Source organism: Megalops cyprinoides, chromosome 6 (assembly GCF_013368585.1).
Source record: "Megalops cyprinoides isolate fMegCyp1 chromosome 6, fMegCyp1.pri, whole genome shotgun sequence".
Lineage (NCBI taxonomy): Eukaryota > Metazoa > Chordata > Actinopteri > Elopiformes > Megalopidae > Megalops > Megalops cyprinoides.
Window position 1 is genome coordinate 17,895,864 of NC_050588.1, and position 12,481 is coordinate 17,908,344.

A 12,481-nucleotide genomic window follows, 5' to 3' on the forward strand; every position below is an offset into this window, starting at 1 on the left:
TACCATCAACGTGGACAGCTCACAGGTGACAGCCAATGACCAATACTGACGTAACAGTCCGGTAGTAAAGTTTCCTCCTTTTCCTGGGATTGGTAAACCTGCATGAATAGTTAACCATCTTACAGGACATTACAGCAGACAAATTACAAGGCAAGCAATACACTGTCATTGACAGCTGCCTTACACCTCAAAGTGAGCTTAATGAGCCATACAGCAGGGAGAGGCTACAGCCGACAGCTTTGTCAAAATCCCCTCATTGATCATACAAACAATCAGACAATAGTCAGAACAGCTGAGACACTTGTCATCTTTTGTTGCTGACTGAAGGCCCCCCTCCTCAGACTTTACATCAGCCCTCCTACCCAAACGTGATTTTTCATACTATTTCTGTGTAGTTATATATATGGAGGTGCTTCCAGAATTTTACGTAATTAGGTATGTAGAGGTTTATGTCAGGATATGTGTCAGCATTTTATGTGTAATGGTATAGTCCCTAGGCTGTGCATATTGCATTGCACTTATAATATTACCACAGGCATGCACTTGCAATGTCAGCACTGTTTTTGTACAGACGCTTGCTCATATGTGGTTAATGCCATCCTGTTGGTGCAACTTCTCATGCCACTTTATTGCACTCACTGTTTAAGTCTCTGGATAAGAGTGTCTGCCAAATTGAAAATGTAATGTAATATAATAGTATAGCCACACATCTTATCTCTCCTTGATTACTGAAAAATCCAGGGGTAAATCAAATGAGATTAAAAACATTATTAAGACTATAACACTGAGAGGTCAAGTCCCTACACAAACAAAAGGGACAAAGGGAAAATGTGTCATCTGTATGTGCATGCCTGTGACAGGTACACACAGGTATAACATGGAACATACTTTCAAAAACATTCCAAGAGTGCATCAAAACATTTCTGCCCACAGCCTTTTTTCAGCCTACCCTGACTTCAGTAGATGTGTTATGGGATGCTCCAGCTTCCATATCTTCTCATTGCAGCCATTTAAATCTTAATCTGCTCAATACACCTCATCTGCACTGGTGGCTGCATTATCTCTGGCAAAAACTCTTCCACGTGAGTTAAGTTTAAAGAAGAGAGATAAGAGCAAGTGAGTGGTGCGATATTACAGGCATACGGGATATTTTACAGCAGGCATTAAATAGTTTTTCAGTTTCCTGCAACTTCCAGCGCAGGACTCACGCTGCCAACTTCTTCAATGGTGATCTTGCAAGCAGATAAGATATCAGAGAATGAGATTGTGTGTTTCCATGTGAAATATGATAAAAGACAGCTCTGTGGGTGAGCCCACATGTTATTGACTGATATATTATATAAATATATCCAGATAATAAATATATTATATATATACATATGTGTATACAGTATATATATATATATATATTTGGGGACTGTAAAACAGTTATTCATTGTCATTCAAATATATTTTTTGTGTTTTTTTTCTTCCTCGCAACCCTGCGAAGAGTGCTCATCCATGCAGGGAACTCTGAATATTAGTTTTTGACATATTGTACCCCAAAGATGCCAGTTTGTTTAGGAGACCTCCAGCTGTTGACTTTAGATTCATGGTTGCCTCCAGTATCAATTGCCTAACAGTCCCTTTTTCTTCACGGCAGGAATGCCACTGTACCATTTGCCTTAATAATGAATAACAACACTGGGAAGTGGTAAATTAATTTGTGGAGGTAAAAGATCATTTGCCTGCAGTCTTTGGAGGGATCTCTGACCTCCAAGAAAATGCATGTTACTAATTATTTCACTGTATTACCTCCTTAAATACCCTAGCGTAAAAATCAGCCTATATATAGTTCCTGAACCTTCCATTGAACTTAAAAAGCAGAATGTTGGTGTATTTGTTGAATTTTAGATTACTCAAAGATATGAATAAATGTGACACTCATGTTTTCTAAGATCAAATGTATTGTCTGATGAAATGACATGCTCTGTGCAATGCTATTCAAAATAATATACAGTAATTATTAGTGTAACAACATTTTTCAATCTCCTTCCAGTGAAGGGAATCTGTAGAGTGCTAGAGAAATGTTTGTGGTCTTGCTGCCATATATGGAAATGCAGAGTGTATGTTGTTAAGTTTTACTGTTCTGTTGATGTGCAGCTGACATGGTGAAGGATATTGAGTAATGTAGGAAGCAGGTGGGTTTTTAAACTGGGATTGTAACACAGAGATGCAGATTCAGCTCTTTCTGTGTTTCTCCCTCTACTGGAGCGTTTGGTTCAGAGATCAGAGCCCCTGTCAGCAGCCCCAGAGGCATCCGGAATGGAGCCTGGAGGCAGGGGGACATCCGGGCGTGGGGCAGCGTTAGGGGGCGGAGCATCTGGATTCCCATTTCCTTCGTAATAGTGAATATTAACACACTGTAAATGAAGAGAGCTATGGTTTAAATATTACCTCCAAAAGGCCAGGCTGGTCTGTAACCCTACCCATGGCAGGCAGCACTTGGATTATTCATTTCTCAGCAGCACATGCTTCATCAAATACCTTCACACACACACACACACACACACAATGTAGACACTGCGTAGACAAGATGGAGAAACAGGACTTCAGAGACTATAATGATGAACACAACCTGTATTATGATATTAGAAAGTACTAAAATGGCAGTCAGGGGTCTTCTTCCCAATTTGTATATATGATTACATTTTGAATACAGTTTTAGTCATGCTGCAATGCCACTTGCTCAGATATATTTATCCCTTTACTGTGTGATTTCCTTTTTTGTTTGCCTATGCACTTTTCTCCATAACAACTTGTACAGGTGACATTTTACAAATTACACATGGCTGGATGATTGTGGAAGTAATACTAAGAGCGTATGATAAATGAGTGTATTGTAATGTAATAGTAATAGTAATTAAGGAGTTTTGTCACGTGTATAAGAGAAGTGCCTCACTCTTGATATGAATCAGTTTGCTAACCACTATACTACAGTGCAGCTGTTCTCAATCTCCTCAACCACTGAAATGTTCCGCAGGCCCTGAGCATTGCATTTGTGATAAGAATGTTTACGGTTTATCCACACATGTGTATCAGAACTCACAGAGTGTGTGTCTCCCACGTAGTGATGTAAAAAATGTAGAGGAACCTGAGCCACTTCAGGACATTTGTGGGGAATTTGTGGGGACACTTTGTGGGGAATTGTTCCCTGTGAACACAAAGGTCATAAGTTTCACTCCTGCTTAGGGAAAGCTGCTTATGTACTGCAGACTCACCCATGGGCATACAACAGATACCATACGCTCTAGGTGCACAGTCCCAAAGGATGAGGTGTGATCAGAGTGTGTGCCACACATAGAGAACATGAATGATTTGGAGCCTGTGTGGCTATCACAGGACGATGTGTGTCATATGTAATGAAGGTAACATGTAGTTTCCCTGATGTGTTGGCTATAAGTCCTCTCCAGATGGTGTATAGCCTGATACATAGCACACATATGTGTGACATGCCAGGACACATTAGGATTCATTGCCTACTATCCAACTGCTTAACATAGGAAAGCTTTGTTATGTCCTTGCTGGGAATGATACCCTTCTCCCCCCAGTGCTGGGATGGATAGTCTAATTGCATAACCACAGCCTCCACCAGCAGAACTACATTGAACCCGTATTGCCAGAAATGATTGTGAACCTGTGTGGCAGGCATTTGTGAGCAGTGTTATGCTATGTGGAACATAACCAATAGCATTCCAGGTAAATTGACACACCTCCAGTTCTTTCAGCTGGGTCACAGCCAATAGGAGAACAGAGAATGAGACTTGCCCCTGTAATCAAGACTGAATTTACTGGTAGACAGCGTTATCTTTACAGTCACTGGTTTATGCTCCCTTCCGCGAGCATTCACTTTAAGCTTTTTATTTGTGTCCTTATCATCCTTTTTATAATAGACTATCCACAATTTGTGGTGAGAGAGTAATGCTTTTGTAAATCCACCAGGACATAATGGTAAATAAAAAATGCTATTGTGTCTGTGTTTCCTTTGTAATGAACCTTGATACTTCAATCAGTCAACACCCAACAGCATCATAACATTACACTGTCCACATCAAGCCGAATTCTGCGTTCTTGTTTGACAAATTAATATCTGTTACAATTCAAGACCAACATACTGCATTTACCCACAGAGTCCTAAAGGGTATGGGAGGACACATTTTACACTGGAGCAGAAGGGTTTCTTCTTTTCATTTTTAATTTTGAAGACAAATGCACTGGCTGTTTGTCCCAACAGGCGCATTAGGGAAGTCCTAGGTAGTTATAAGCAAATGTCGATTTGTTGTGCAAAATAAATGCAATAAACAATTTACGAAAACTAGGCCACAGCTCGTTGTATTTCGATTATAACGGAGCTCTAGTCATTCGGCAGTGGTGGATTATGAGCCTGGGTGATTTCCCACACAGGACAGCAGAGGGTGGCCAGGATTATTTGATAGCTCGACTGAGGCGTTGGTTTCTCCAGAGCCCATCTGCATTAGAATGCAAATATTTCCCCTTGAAGAGGCGCAAACAATCCTTTTAAAAAAATCACACAACAGCGACGTCATCGTGTCCGAAGGCGTTGTAGTAATTCGGGATGCTTGCCTGCGTTCTGTTAACCCGTCGAATACACTCGGATACAGCAACAATGTAAAGTGTTTATTGCCTGCATATTGATATTACAAAATAAATGATAGTTACCGTCTAGAAACAGTTATGGCAAAATATCATGGTGACAGTGTAATGCGACGTTAGCCTAGTTTTTGCCACGTAGTACTGAAAGAGATAAAATGTGAAACCCTTCGCATGAACCATGCCACATAACCTAATAAAAATGTAAAACCAACACCGGTCTAGAGACAACAAGACACAAACGGCTTGCATCTTAGAATGGACATTCCACTTTTATCTCCGTTTCTGTGCCATAGATATATAGTATCCTTGAATCTTAACACGTACGAAAAATGAGTGTGCATGTATACTGTCACAGAAACAGACAAAACGCCATTAGTGTATGTTGGGAGGGGGGAGAAATGCCAGAATTACTAAGAACAAGGGCCGTCACTGGACAAATCTAATTTAACCACCGCTTGCCTTTAGCCAAACTTTGGACTCTGTTTCAGTGACTTTTTGATGTATCACCCCAATCAAACTAAGTTCTAACTAAACTCTGAATGTAGGTGTATTTTTGTGAATGTATGTTTCTTCAAAAGCACTGCCTAGATTGCATGCAATTGAAGCCGGTCAGTGACATCTGTGCTGAGTAATATGGGACAGCTAACAATAAGAGCCTTAGGCAGGCGACCAGTAATCGTTCAAAACTAAACCATGAATTTTGTGGGAAAAAAACAAGCTAATCGTAAAAAAAAAAAAAAAAAAAAAAAAGTTATAAGTTAAGTTGTAGTTATAAAAGGGCTGTTAAAAAGGCAACCGTGTCCTACATTTGTGAAATATTCAGTCATATAGCTTCTCTTTAATCAGTTGGACTGTTAGAGTCAGTTCGGAAGTGCTCCCTCTGCCCTACTTGCCATTTCAGACGAGCCACATCATGGTCTATTTTAAGTTTTGTTGCAGAGTAGGCAAGTCGTAGAGTTCCGTTCGCCCCTTGCTGTCAATTCGCACGCGCACGGTGTACGAGTGGCAGATTTGAGTTTAATCAGTGCAAGAACACGTAATATTAACTATGTGTCCTGAGAGCGGACGTCTTTGAGAAGGCGAGGAGGCCAGTACGGTGCGGTCCTTATCAGACTGATTTTTTTTAATGCATGCAGCAAATGTGCACAACAGTAGCAATGCTGTGTAATATGCAATCTGATTGTGTAATCTCTCTTTCCAACACATATTGTAAATTGAGGCTTTGTAGTTACACATCTCAGGCTTGGTGCTGGTACATTATTATCCCCAAACTATTTGAGATCTTTAATTGTTAATGTTTACTTTAAGGCCATGAGAAGTTTTTTCTTGACTGTGGTTCTGGGGGCATGTTTTTATCCAGCTGAGAACTTAGTTATGACTAAACTTCTTATCAGAAACAAAGAAAGGAATTCACACAACAGTACTCATATTTTAAGATGAATTTGTTTGTTAGATACTCAATTTAAAGTTTCTTCATTTTAATTTTGATTTTATGTTGGAAGGATTGGTGTAGTGGAAAGGAACGAGACTAGAGTTATTTTATTATCTTGTGCCCTAGGGCAGGTTACTTTACACAGATTACCTCAGTCGATATACGGGTGTAGAAATGGATGCAGCTACAGCTAATGGGTGATAGTGGTACAGCTACACTACAAGTCTATTCTGGATTGCATTTCAGTTCATTTTCTGTACAAGAATGTTATTTTTTGCATGTGAGCTGATTTGACTAAAATGTAAGACAGTGTGACAGGGCATTTAAAATTGCTGGTTTTATTGCTGCTTGTGAAGATATTTCCAACTTTAAGATAACTTTAAACTATTATAAGTATTGTGTGGTAAAAAAATTTAAAGCAAGGGAAAATGTAAGGATTAAAATCTGCTGTAGAAGTGGAACATGCCAAAAACAAAATTATTGTTGATGAAACTTTACTTTGTGTCAGTGACACTGTAAAATTGCACTGTAACAAATATATTTTTATTTATTCATTGATAGATTGATGTTATATGAATATGTTGCATGAACAGCAGTAAATGGACATGTACAGCACCTGCTCTAAACTGATGCCTGTGAGGATGTAGGATGTGTGGTGAGTTTTCTGTGAGTCACAGCCTTGAGCATATTTCTCTCATCTCGTTTCAGGTAAGGACTTCCTTACCCTCAGAGCTCACCAGAAGATACCATGTAACCAGATTTAACCAGTCTGCTTTATTTGTTGCTGTCACATCTTTCGGTTAAAACATGGACTTCAGATCCAAGCACGGCGTGGCGCTGATGGACCGCCTGTGGAGGATGAGGGAGGCGGACGAGCTGACGGATGTGGTGCTGGTGGCAGAGGGAGTGCGCTTCCCTTGTCACAGGGTCATCCTCGCTGCCTTCAGCCCCTACTTCCAGGCCATGTTCACCTGCGGCCTGCAGGAGTGCAGCCAGAGAGAGGTGGAGCTGCAGGACACACCCGCCGAGAGCCTGCGCATCCTCCTCAACTACATGTACCGCTCGGAGCTGCCGCTGTCAAATGCCAACGTGCAGGGCGTGTCTGTTACCGCCTTCCTGCTGCAGATGGACGACGTCTTCTATCGCTGCCAGAGGCACATGATTGACAACATGGACGCCTCCAACTGCCTGGGCGTGTACTACTACGCCAGGAGCCTAGGTGCTGAGGATCTGGAGGATCAGGCCCAGCGGTACCTGCGCCAGCACTTCGCCCAGGTGTGCTTGAACGAGGAGGTGCTGGACCTGGAGTGCCACCAGCTGTTGTCGCTGATCGGCTCTGACGACCTGAACGTGTCACGCGAGGAGAGCATCCTGGACGTGGTGCTGCGCTGGGTGAACCGCTCCCCGACGGAGCGCGCGCCGCGCCTCCCGGAGCTCCTGCGGAAGGTGCGCCTGCCGCTGGTGTGCCCCGACTTCCTGCGGGAGGCGTTGCGGAGGAACACGGTGCTGCTCGCCAACGCCGACTGTCACGACCTCATCGACAAGGCGCTGGAGGCCATCGAGCAGCACCCTTCAGCCGCGCCCCGGCGGCTGAAGCTCCGCTTCGGCATGGAGACCACCGACCTGCTGCTCTGCATCGGCAACGACGGCCAGGGAATCAGGTCCCGTTACGGGACCTACTCGGATTACAGCTTCTGCTTCGCCCCCAGCACCAGCCAGGTGCACTTCATCACCTCGCCCCGCTACGGAGAGGCGCTGGGCTACGTCTGCGCCGGCGTGGTCACCGAGGACAACCAGATAATTGTGGCAGGGGAGGCAGGACCCCGCAGGATGGCACGAGAGAAGAGCAGGAATGTGGAGCTCCTCAGGTGAGACAGACCGTGTCTGTACTGGCCAGCAATAAGTGTGACCACTCAATGACCGAGGCACTGTGTCTGACTATTCATTGACTATTGCACTGTGATTAATCAAACAGTGCCATCAGTGCTCTGACTGACTGTTCAGAGATGAGTGCTTTGGTCAACACCAAGCCAGTTTAGGTTCGGTTGCCTTTTTTAGGCTGACCACATTTTTTGTTTATGAATCTGATAGATCGAAACGGTGGAGGCCACGGTTCACATATATAGCTATACCCAGTAGCAACTTTGCTAATGAGAAACCATCTCCCCTCTCTTGAGCCAACCTGTGTTGGTGTTTGGCTGTCCTGTCAGGTACAAGGCTGCAGCCCAGGGCAGCTGGCACAGACTGTGTTCAGCAGAGCACCGGGACATGTATGCTCTGGGTGCACTGGGGGACACCCTGTACCTCCTGGGGGGGCAGAAGAAGCTGAAGAACCAGTATCTCATCACCAACAGTGTGGAGCGCTGGTCTATGAAGGGTGGGGCCTGGCGCAGTGCCCCCCCCTTGCCCCTTCCACTGGCCTCCCACTGTGCTGTCACTCTCAAGGACCGCCTCTATGTGCTGGGGGGGCGGACCCCACAGGTAACAGACAGGAAGGAAAGAAACAGGAAGGGTCTTACACTTCTAAATGATTAACCCAACAAATTTTATTTGCCCAACTACCAACACCTCTGAGTGCTTCTTCAGCAGTAAAACAAACACAATATTTCACTAAATGTAAATGCCATGCAGTCCAGTTACTGCTGTGATAATTTCTAAGAATTCCAACCCAAGCGGATGATTCTGATTTTCATTCAATTTTTAAAACTGTGTAGTTTCCTCAAAAGAATTCTCCACAGGTTCCTGAACATGCCACAGGGACCATCAAAGAATATGTAAAATTTTCATCTAAAAATGATTATAAAAACGATGACTGCTTGAAAATCAGCCCTCAGCCTTTATTTAGTATTGTACAATCCAGTCCTGTTCATACATACAGCTATTATATATTAAAGGCTGAAAAAGTTCCAAAGTAAGTGCCTGTGAGCACCATTTATGTAAATGAAAAATTTCAACCTACATGAGATATTTTGCATTTATCCTACTTATGTAAATGACAATTATTATAATGCATAAAGTAATACATGAATTCTGTGTTGTCATTCATATTCATACTTACTCATATTAAAATAATATATTTTACATTTTAATCACTTAATTTGTTTAGCAGATGCTTTTATGTAGAGCAGGTTAAACAGCTGACAGTTTTTATATCTTATTCATTTATATAGCTGGTTATGTACTGAGGAAATTTGGGGTAAGCACCTTGCTCAAGGATACAACAGCAATGCCCCACCTGGTTATCAAACCAGCAACTTTTAGAAGAACCATTCTGTACAACCCCTGCATTTTGTGAATTTTTTTTTAACTTTTTCTGCATATCACATAGAAGCACTTGTTTTGAGTAGGTGTATTTAGAACCACAGTCATCATTTGGCCTACTTGACAGTGTAGGATTGTTGCTGTAATGTTGTACAAACCCTGACAAAACATTAAGGCAGCACTGTGCAGCACTGTAAGTTGAGTAGTCAGCAGACCCCCTTCCCATGCTACAGCTGTCTTGTCACATCTTGTCTTGGCAGTTTGACCGGCCTGATGATGAGCCGGATCGGCTGAGCAGCCATGTTTTTCAGTTTGACCCCAGCACAAACAAGTGGACTGAGTGTGGCCCCATGCGGTACTCCAAGTACCGCTGCAGTGCGGTTGTGCTGAATGGGGAGATCTACGTCCTGGGTGAGCAGGGGTTAAGACAAAGCACGGCACGGTAGTGAGGGTCGGCTGGATAATTTCTTACTGATTTTGTGCAACTACTTAACTCCAGACTCAGCCTGATTTCAGCCATGGGCTTGTGTGTCATGGTGAACGAGTCAGTGTAAATATCCAGTTGTTGTTGCCGAAGGCTTGCTATTTTGAGATGCTGGTGCGACTTACTCAAAGACCTTTTTTTCCACCACGCATAAAATATAAAAATAACAGTTTAGATGCCCCATTACTAAATACCAGTGTCAAATTCAGACTGCAGACTATTCCAGCTCTGATATCAGATTCCAAATTGCTTTGTAGTTGGGAGCTGGATTGTTATGGTCAGAACTGCAAATATAACAGACACCCTGAGCAAATGAGACGTGAATCCATTACTTAACTCACGTGTCAGTCAAATCCGCCATCACTTATTTACTGTGTAAGAAGCTAACTGAACTATTTGAACAAATTTAAAAAGTTTAAACAATTTATTTATGCAAATATTTTAATCCTAAATTAATAGAATCTAACACGTGTAAACTCGTCGACAAAACGTTGACAAAAATATGGCCATTATCATCATTAGTGTTCATATGTCGGTGCCATGTTAAAACAGGTGTTCCTGTGATGGTGACGTGTTTTTCTCCTGCAGGGGGCATTGGCTGTCAGGGTGTGGACCGTGGGCAGTCCCGCCGCTGCCTTGATGTTGTGGAGATCTACAACCCGGATGGGGATTTCTGGAGGGAAGGGCCCCCACTACCCGGGCCCCTGCTCACCTTACGCACAAATGCCTCTAACGCTGGTGTGGTGGAGGGCAAGCTGTATGTGTGTGGATTCTACAGAGGGGCAGGTAAACTCACACACACCTCTCCATACCCCATACTCCTGGTACTGAGTACAAGTAATGACTTGAGGAGGCTTCAATTTATGAATCACCTGTCCCATAAAAATTACCCATTGTCCACTGTTCCACAGACACATAGCATGATAGATGTGCCAGCTATGTCTTTATGAGAATCCCTCTCTGTACTGTGTATGGCAGATTATAGTTAGACACTATATCTGGGTCAGACTGGGGTTGTAAACCATGTTATCTGATTGAGGTTGTATTTTGTGTCTGGGTCAGATTGAGGATGTAAGACGTATAATATTGTGGTTGTATTCTAGGCCTTGTCCATATTGCGATTATATATTCCACCTGTGTCAGATTGTGTTTCCAGGGTTGTATAGTATATGTTAGTGTGAGAATATGTAGGCAGTATATACATATGTCATGTGGGCTTCAAAGGAATGTCAACTATAACAAAAGAACCAGGTCTCTGGCACAACAGATGAAAAGACCTATATTGTGTCACTGTTGATGACAGATCAGAAAGGTTAGATGGGTTAGAGGGGTTGTCTGGTCATGTGACATGTTTGTCCACTGACAGATCGGCATGATGTCATAACCAAGGACATTCTGGAGCTGGATCCCTGGGAGAACCGCTGGACCATGGTGGCGAGACGTGTCCTGATGCACGACAGCTATGATGTCTGTCTGGTGGCCAATCTGAACCCCCGCAACCTTCTAGCCCCACCCAGTGATCTGCTTGATGTGTAAGATGGCCACACCACAGGAGGGAGGGGCTTAACATACTGGCAGAAGTTCAACTGCATGGAGCAGGGGAGTGTTTCTCATGATGCAGTCTTTTCCATATTGTACAGGGTAGTTCACCTGCCTCTTGCTGTACACCACACTCAACTTTTACTGTTGAAATAACATGGTTCTGCATTGTTTGAAGGTGAAGCTAAGTGCATTGTTAGACTGAAGTTTGTAAGTTGATTTGTATTGGTCAAACAAACAGTGTGATTAATGTCATAAGCATATATTATAATTATGTTCAATTATAATTATGTCCTGCTCTGTGACTGCTTTTGCCAACTCCTCGAGTGCCAGTCTTGTGTAATCTCAGGTTATGGAATGTCCCTATCTGCAGCATTGGCCAGGACTTATAGAGATTAGTCACAAAGTAGGTGTCATACGTGTGTTCCACGATACAGAACATGGAGAATGGCCTGTTGCAATTCCTTGACTACGTAGAACACTTCTTTCTGCTCCAAAAATCATTTTTGGTATTTTTACCCATTATTATCTCCCCTCAGTGCTCCCGGTGTTACCCTGTGTGTATTTGTTTCACACAGAGGATAACACCACTTAACACCAAGTCCTGAGTGTTGTTCCCCTCTCCATCCACACATTCATATCTAAGGGCATCATCCCATGTCATGGACTCCATGCTGCTGCATGAAAATAAAACTGCTGGACTTCAACATACAGTTGGGCAAGCACTTTGATTAATCAATACTACATTACAGAAAGAGATCTGGAATTATGGAGAAACCTTAGCGGTTTACAGCGGCAAAGTCAACGTCTTTGTGAATACACTCTCACTGACGCATGGAGCTCTAAACATATTTAGAGAAGCTTGTTGCTGTGAATCCTCTGCACCACCAAACAGCTTTTAAGTACTGATGTTCAAAGCTATTAAACTGTAGCGCCATTGGGCCCTGAAAAGAATGTGACTGACTTCTTGACCACGATTACTGGCATTAAACCTCAGGCTCAGTTAGCACACAATGGCCTTTGAGACCATAAAGACACAGAGAGGACAGGCTGTTCTGTCACTCCTGAGTCCAGAAAGATCTGCATTAAAAAGCAGAAAATGTCAAGACTTT

At 43.0% G+C, this 12,481-nt stretch overlaps 1 protein-coding gene across 1 annotated transcript; it reads left to right on the top strand.

Annotated features, from left to right (window-relative positions):
• Positions 1-5,653: 5,653 nt before the first annotated feature.
• On the top strand, positions 5,654-11,366 carry kbtbd12 (kelch repeat and BTB (POZ) domain containing 12). Its single transcript, XM_036532211.1, has 6 exons — positions 5,654-5,749; positions 6,794-7,953; positions 8,296-8,566; positions 9,607-9,757; positions 10,419-10,616; positions 11,197-11,366. The coding sequence occupies exons 2-6, from the start codon at positions 6,893-6,895 to the stop codon at positions 11,364-11,366; spliced, it is 1,851 nt and encodes a 616-aa protein (XP_036388104.1). The 5' UTR covers positions 5,654-5,749; positions 6,794-6,892.
• The last annotated feature ends 1,115 nt before the right edge of the window (positions 11,367-12,481 follow it).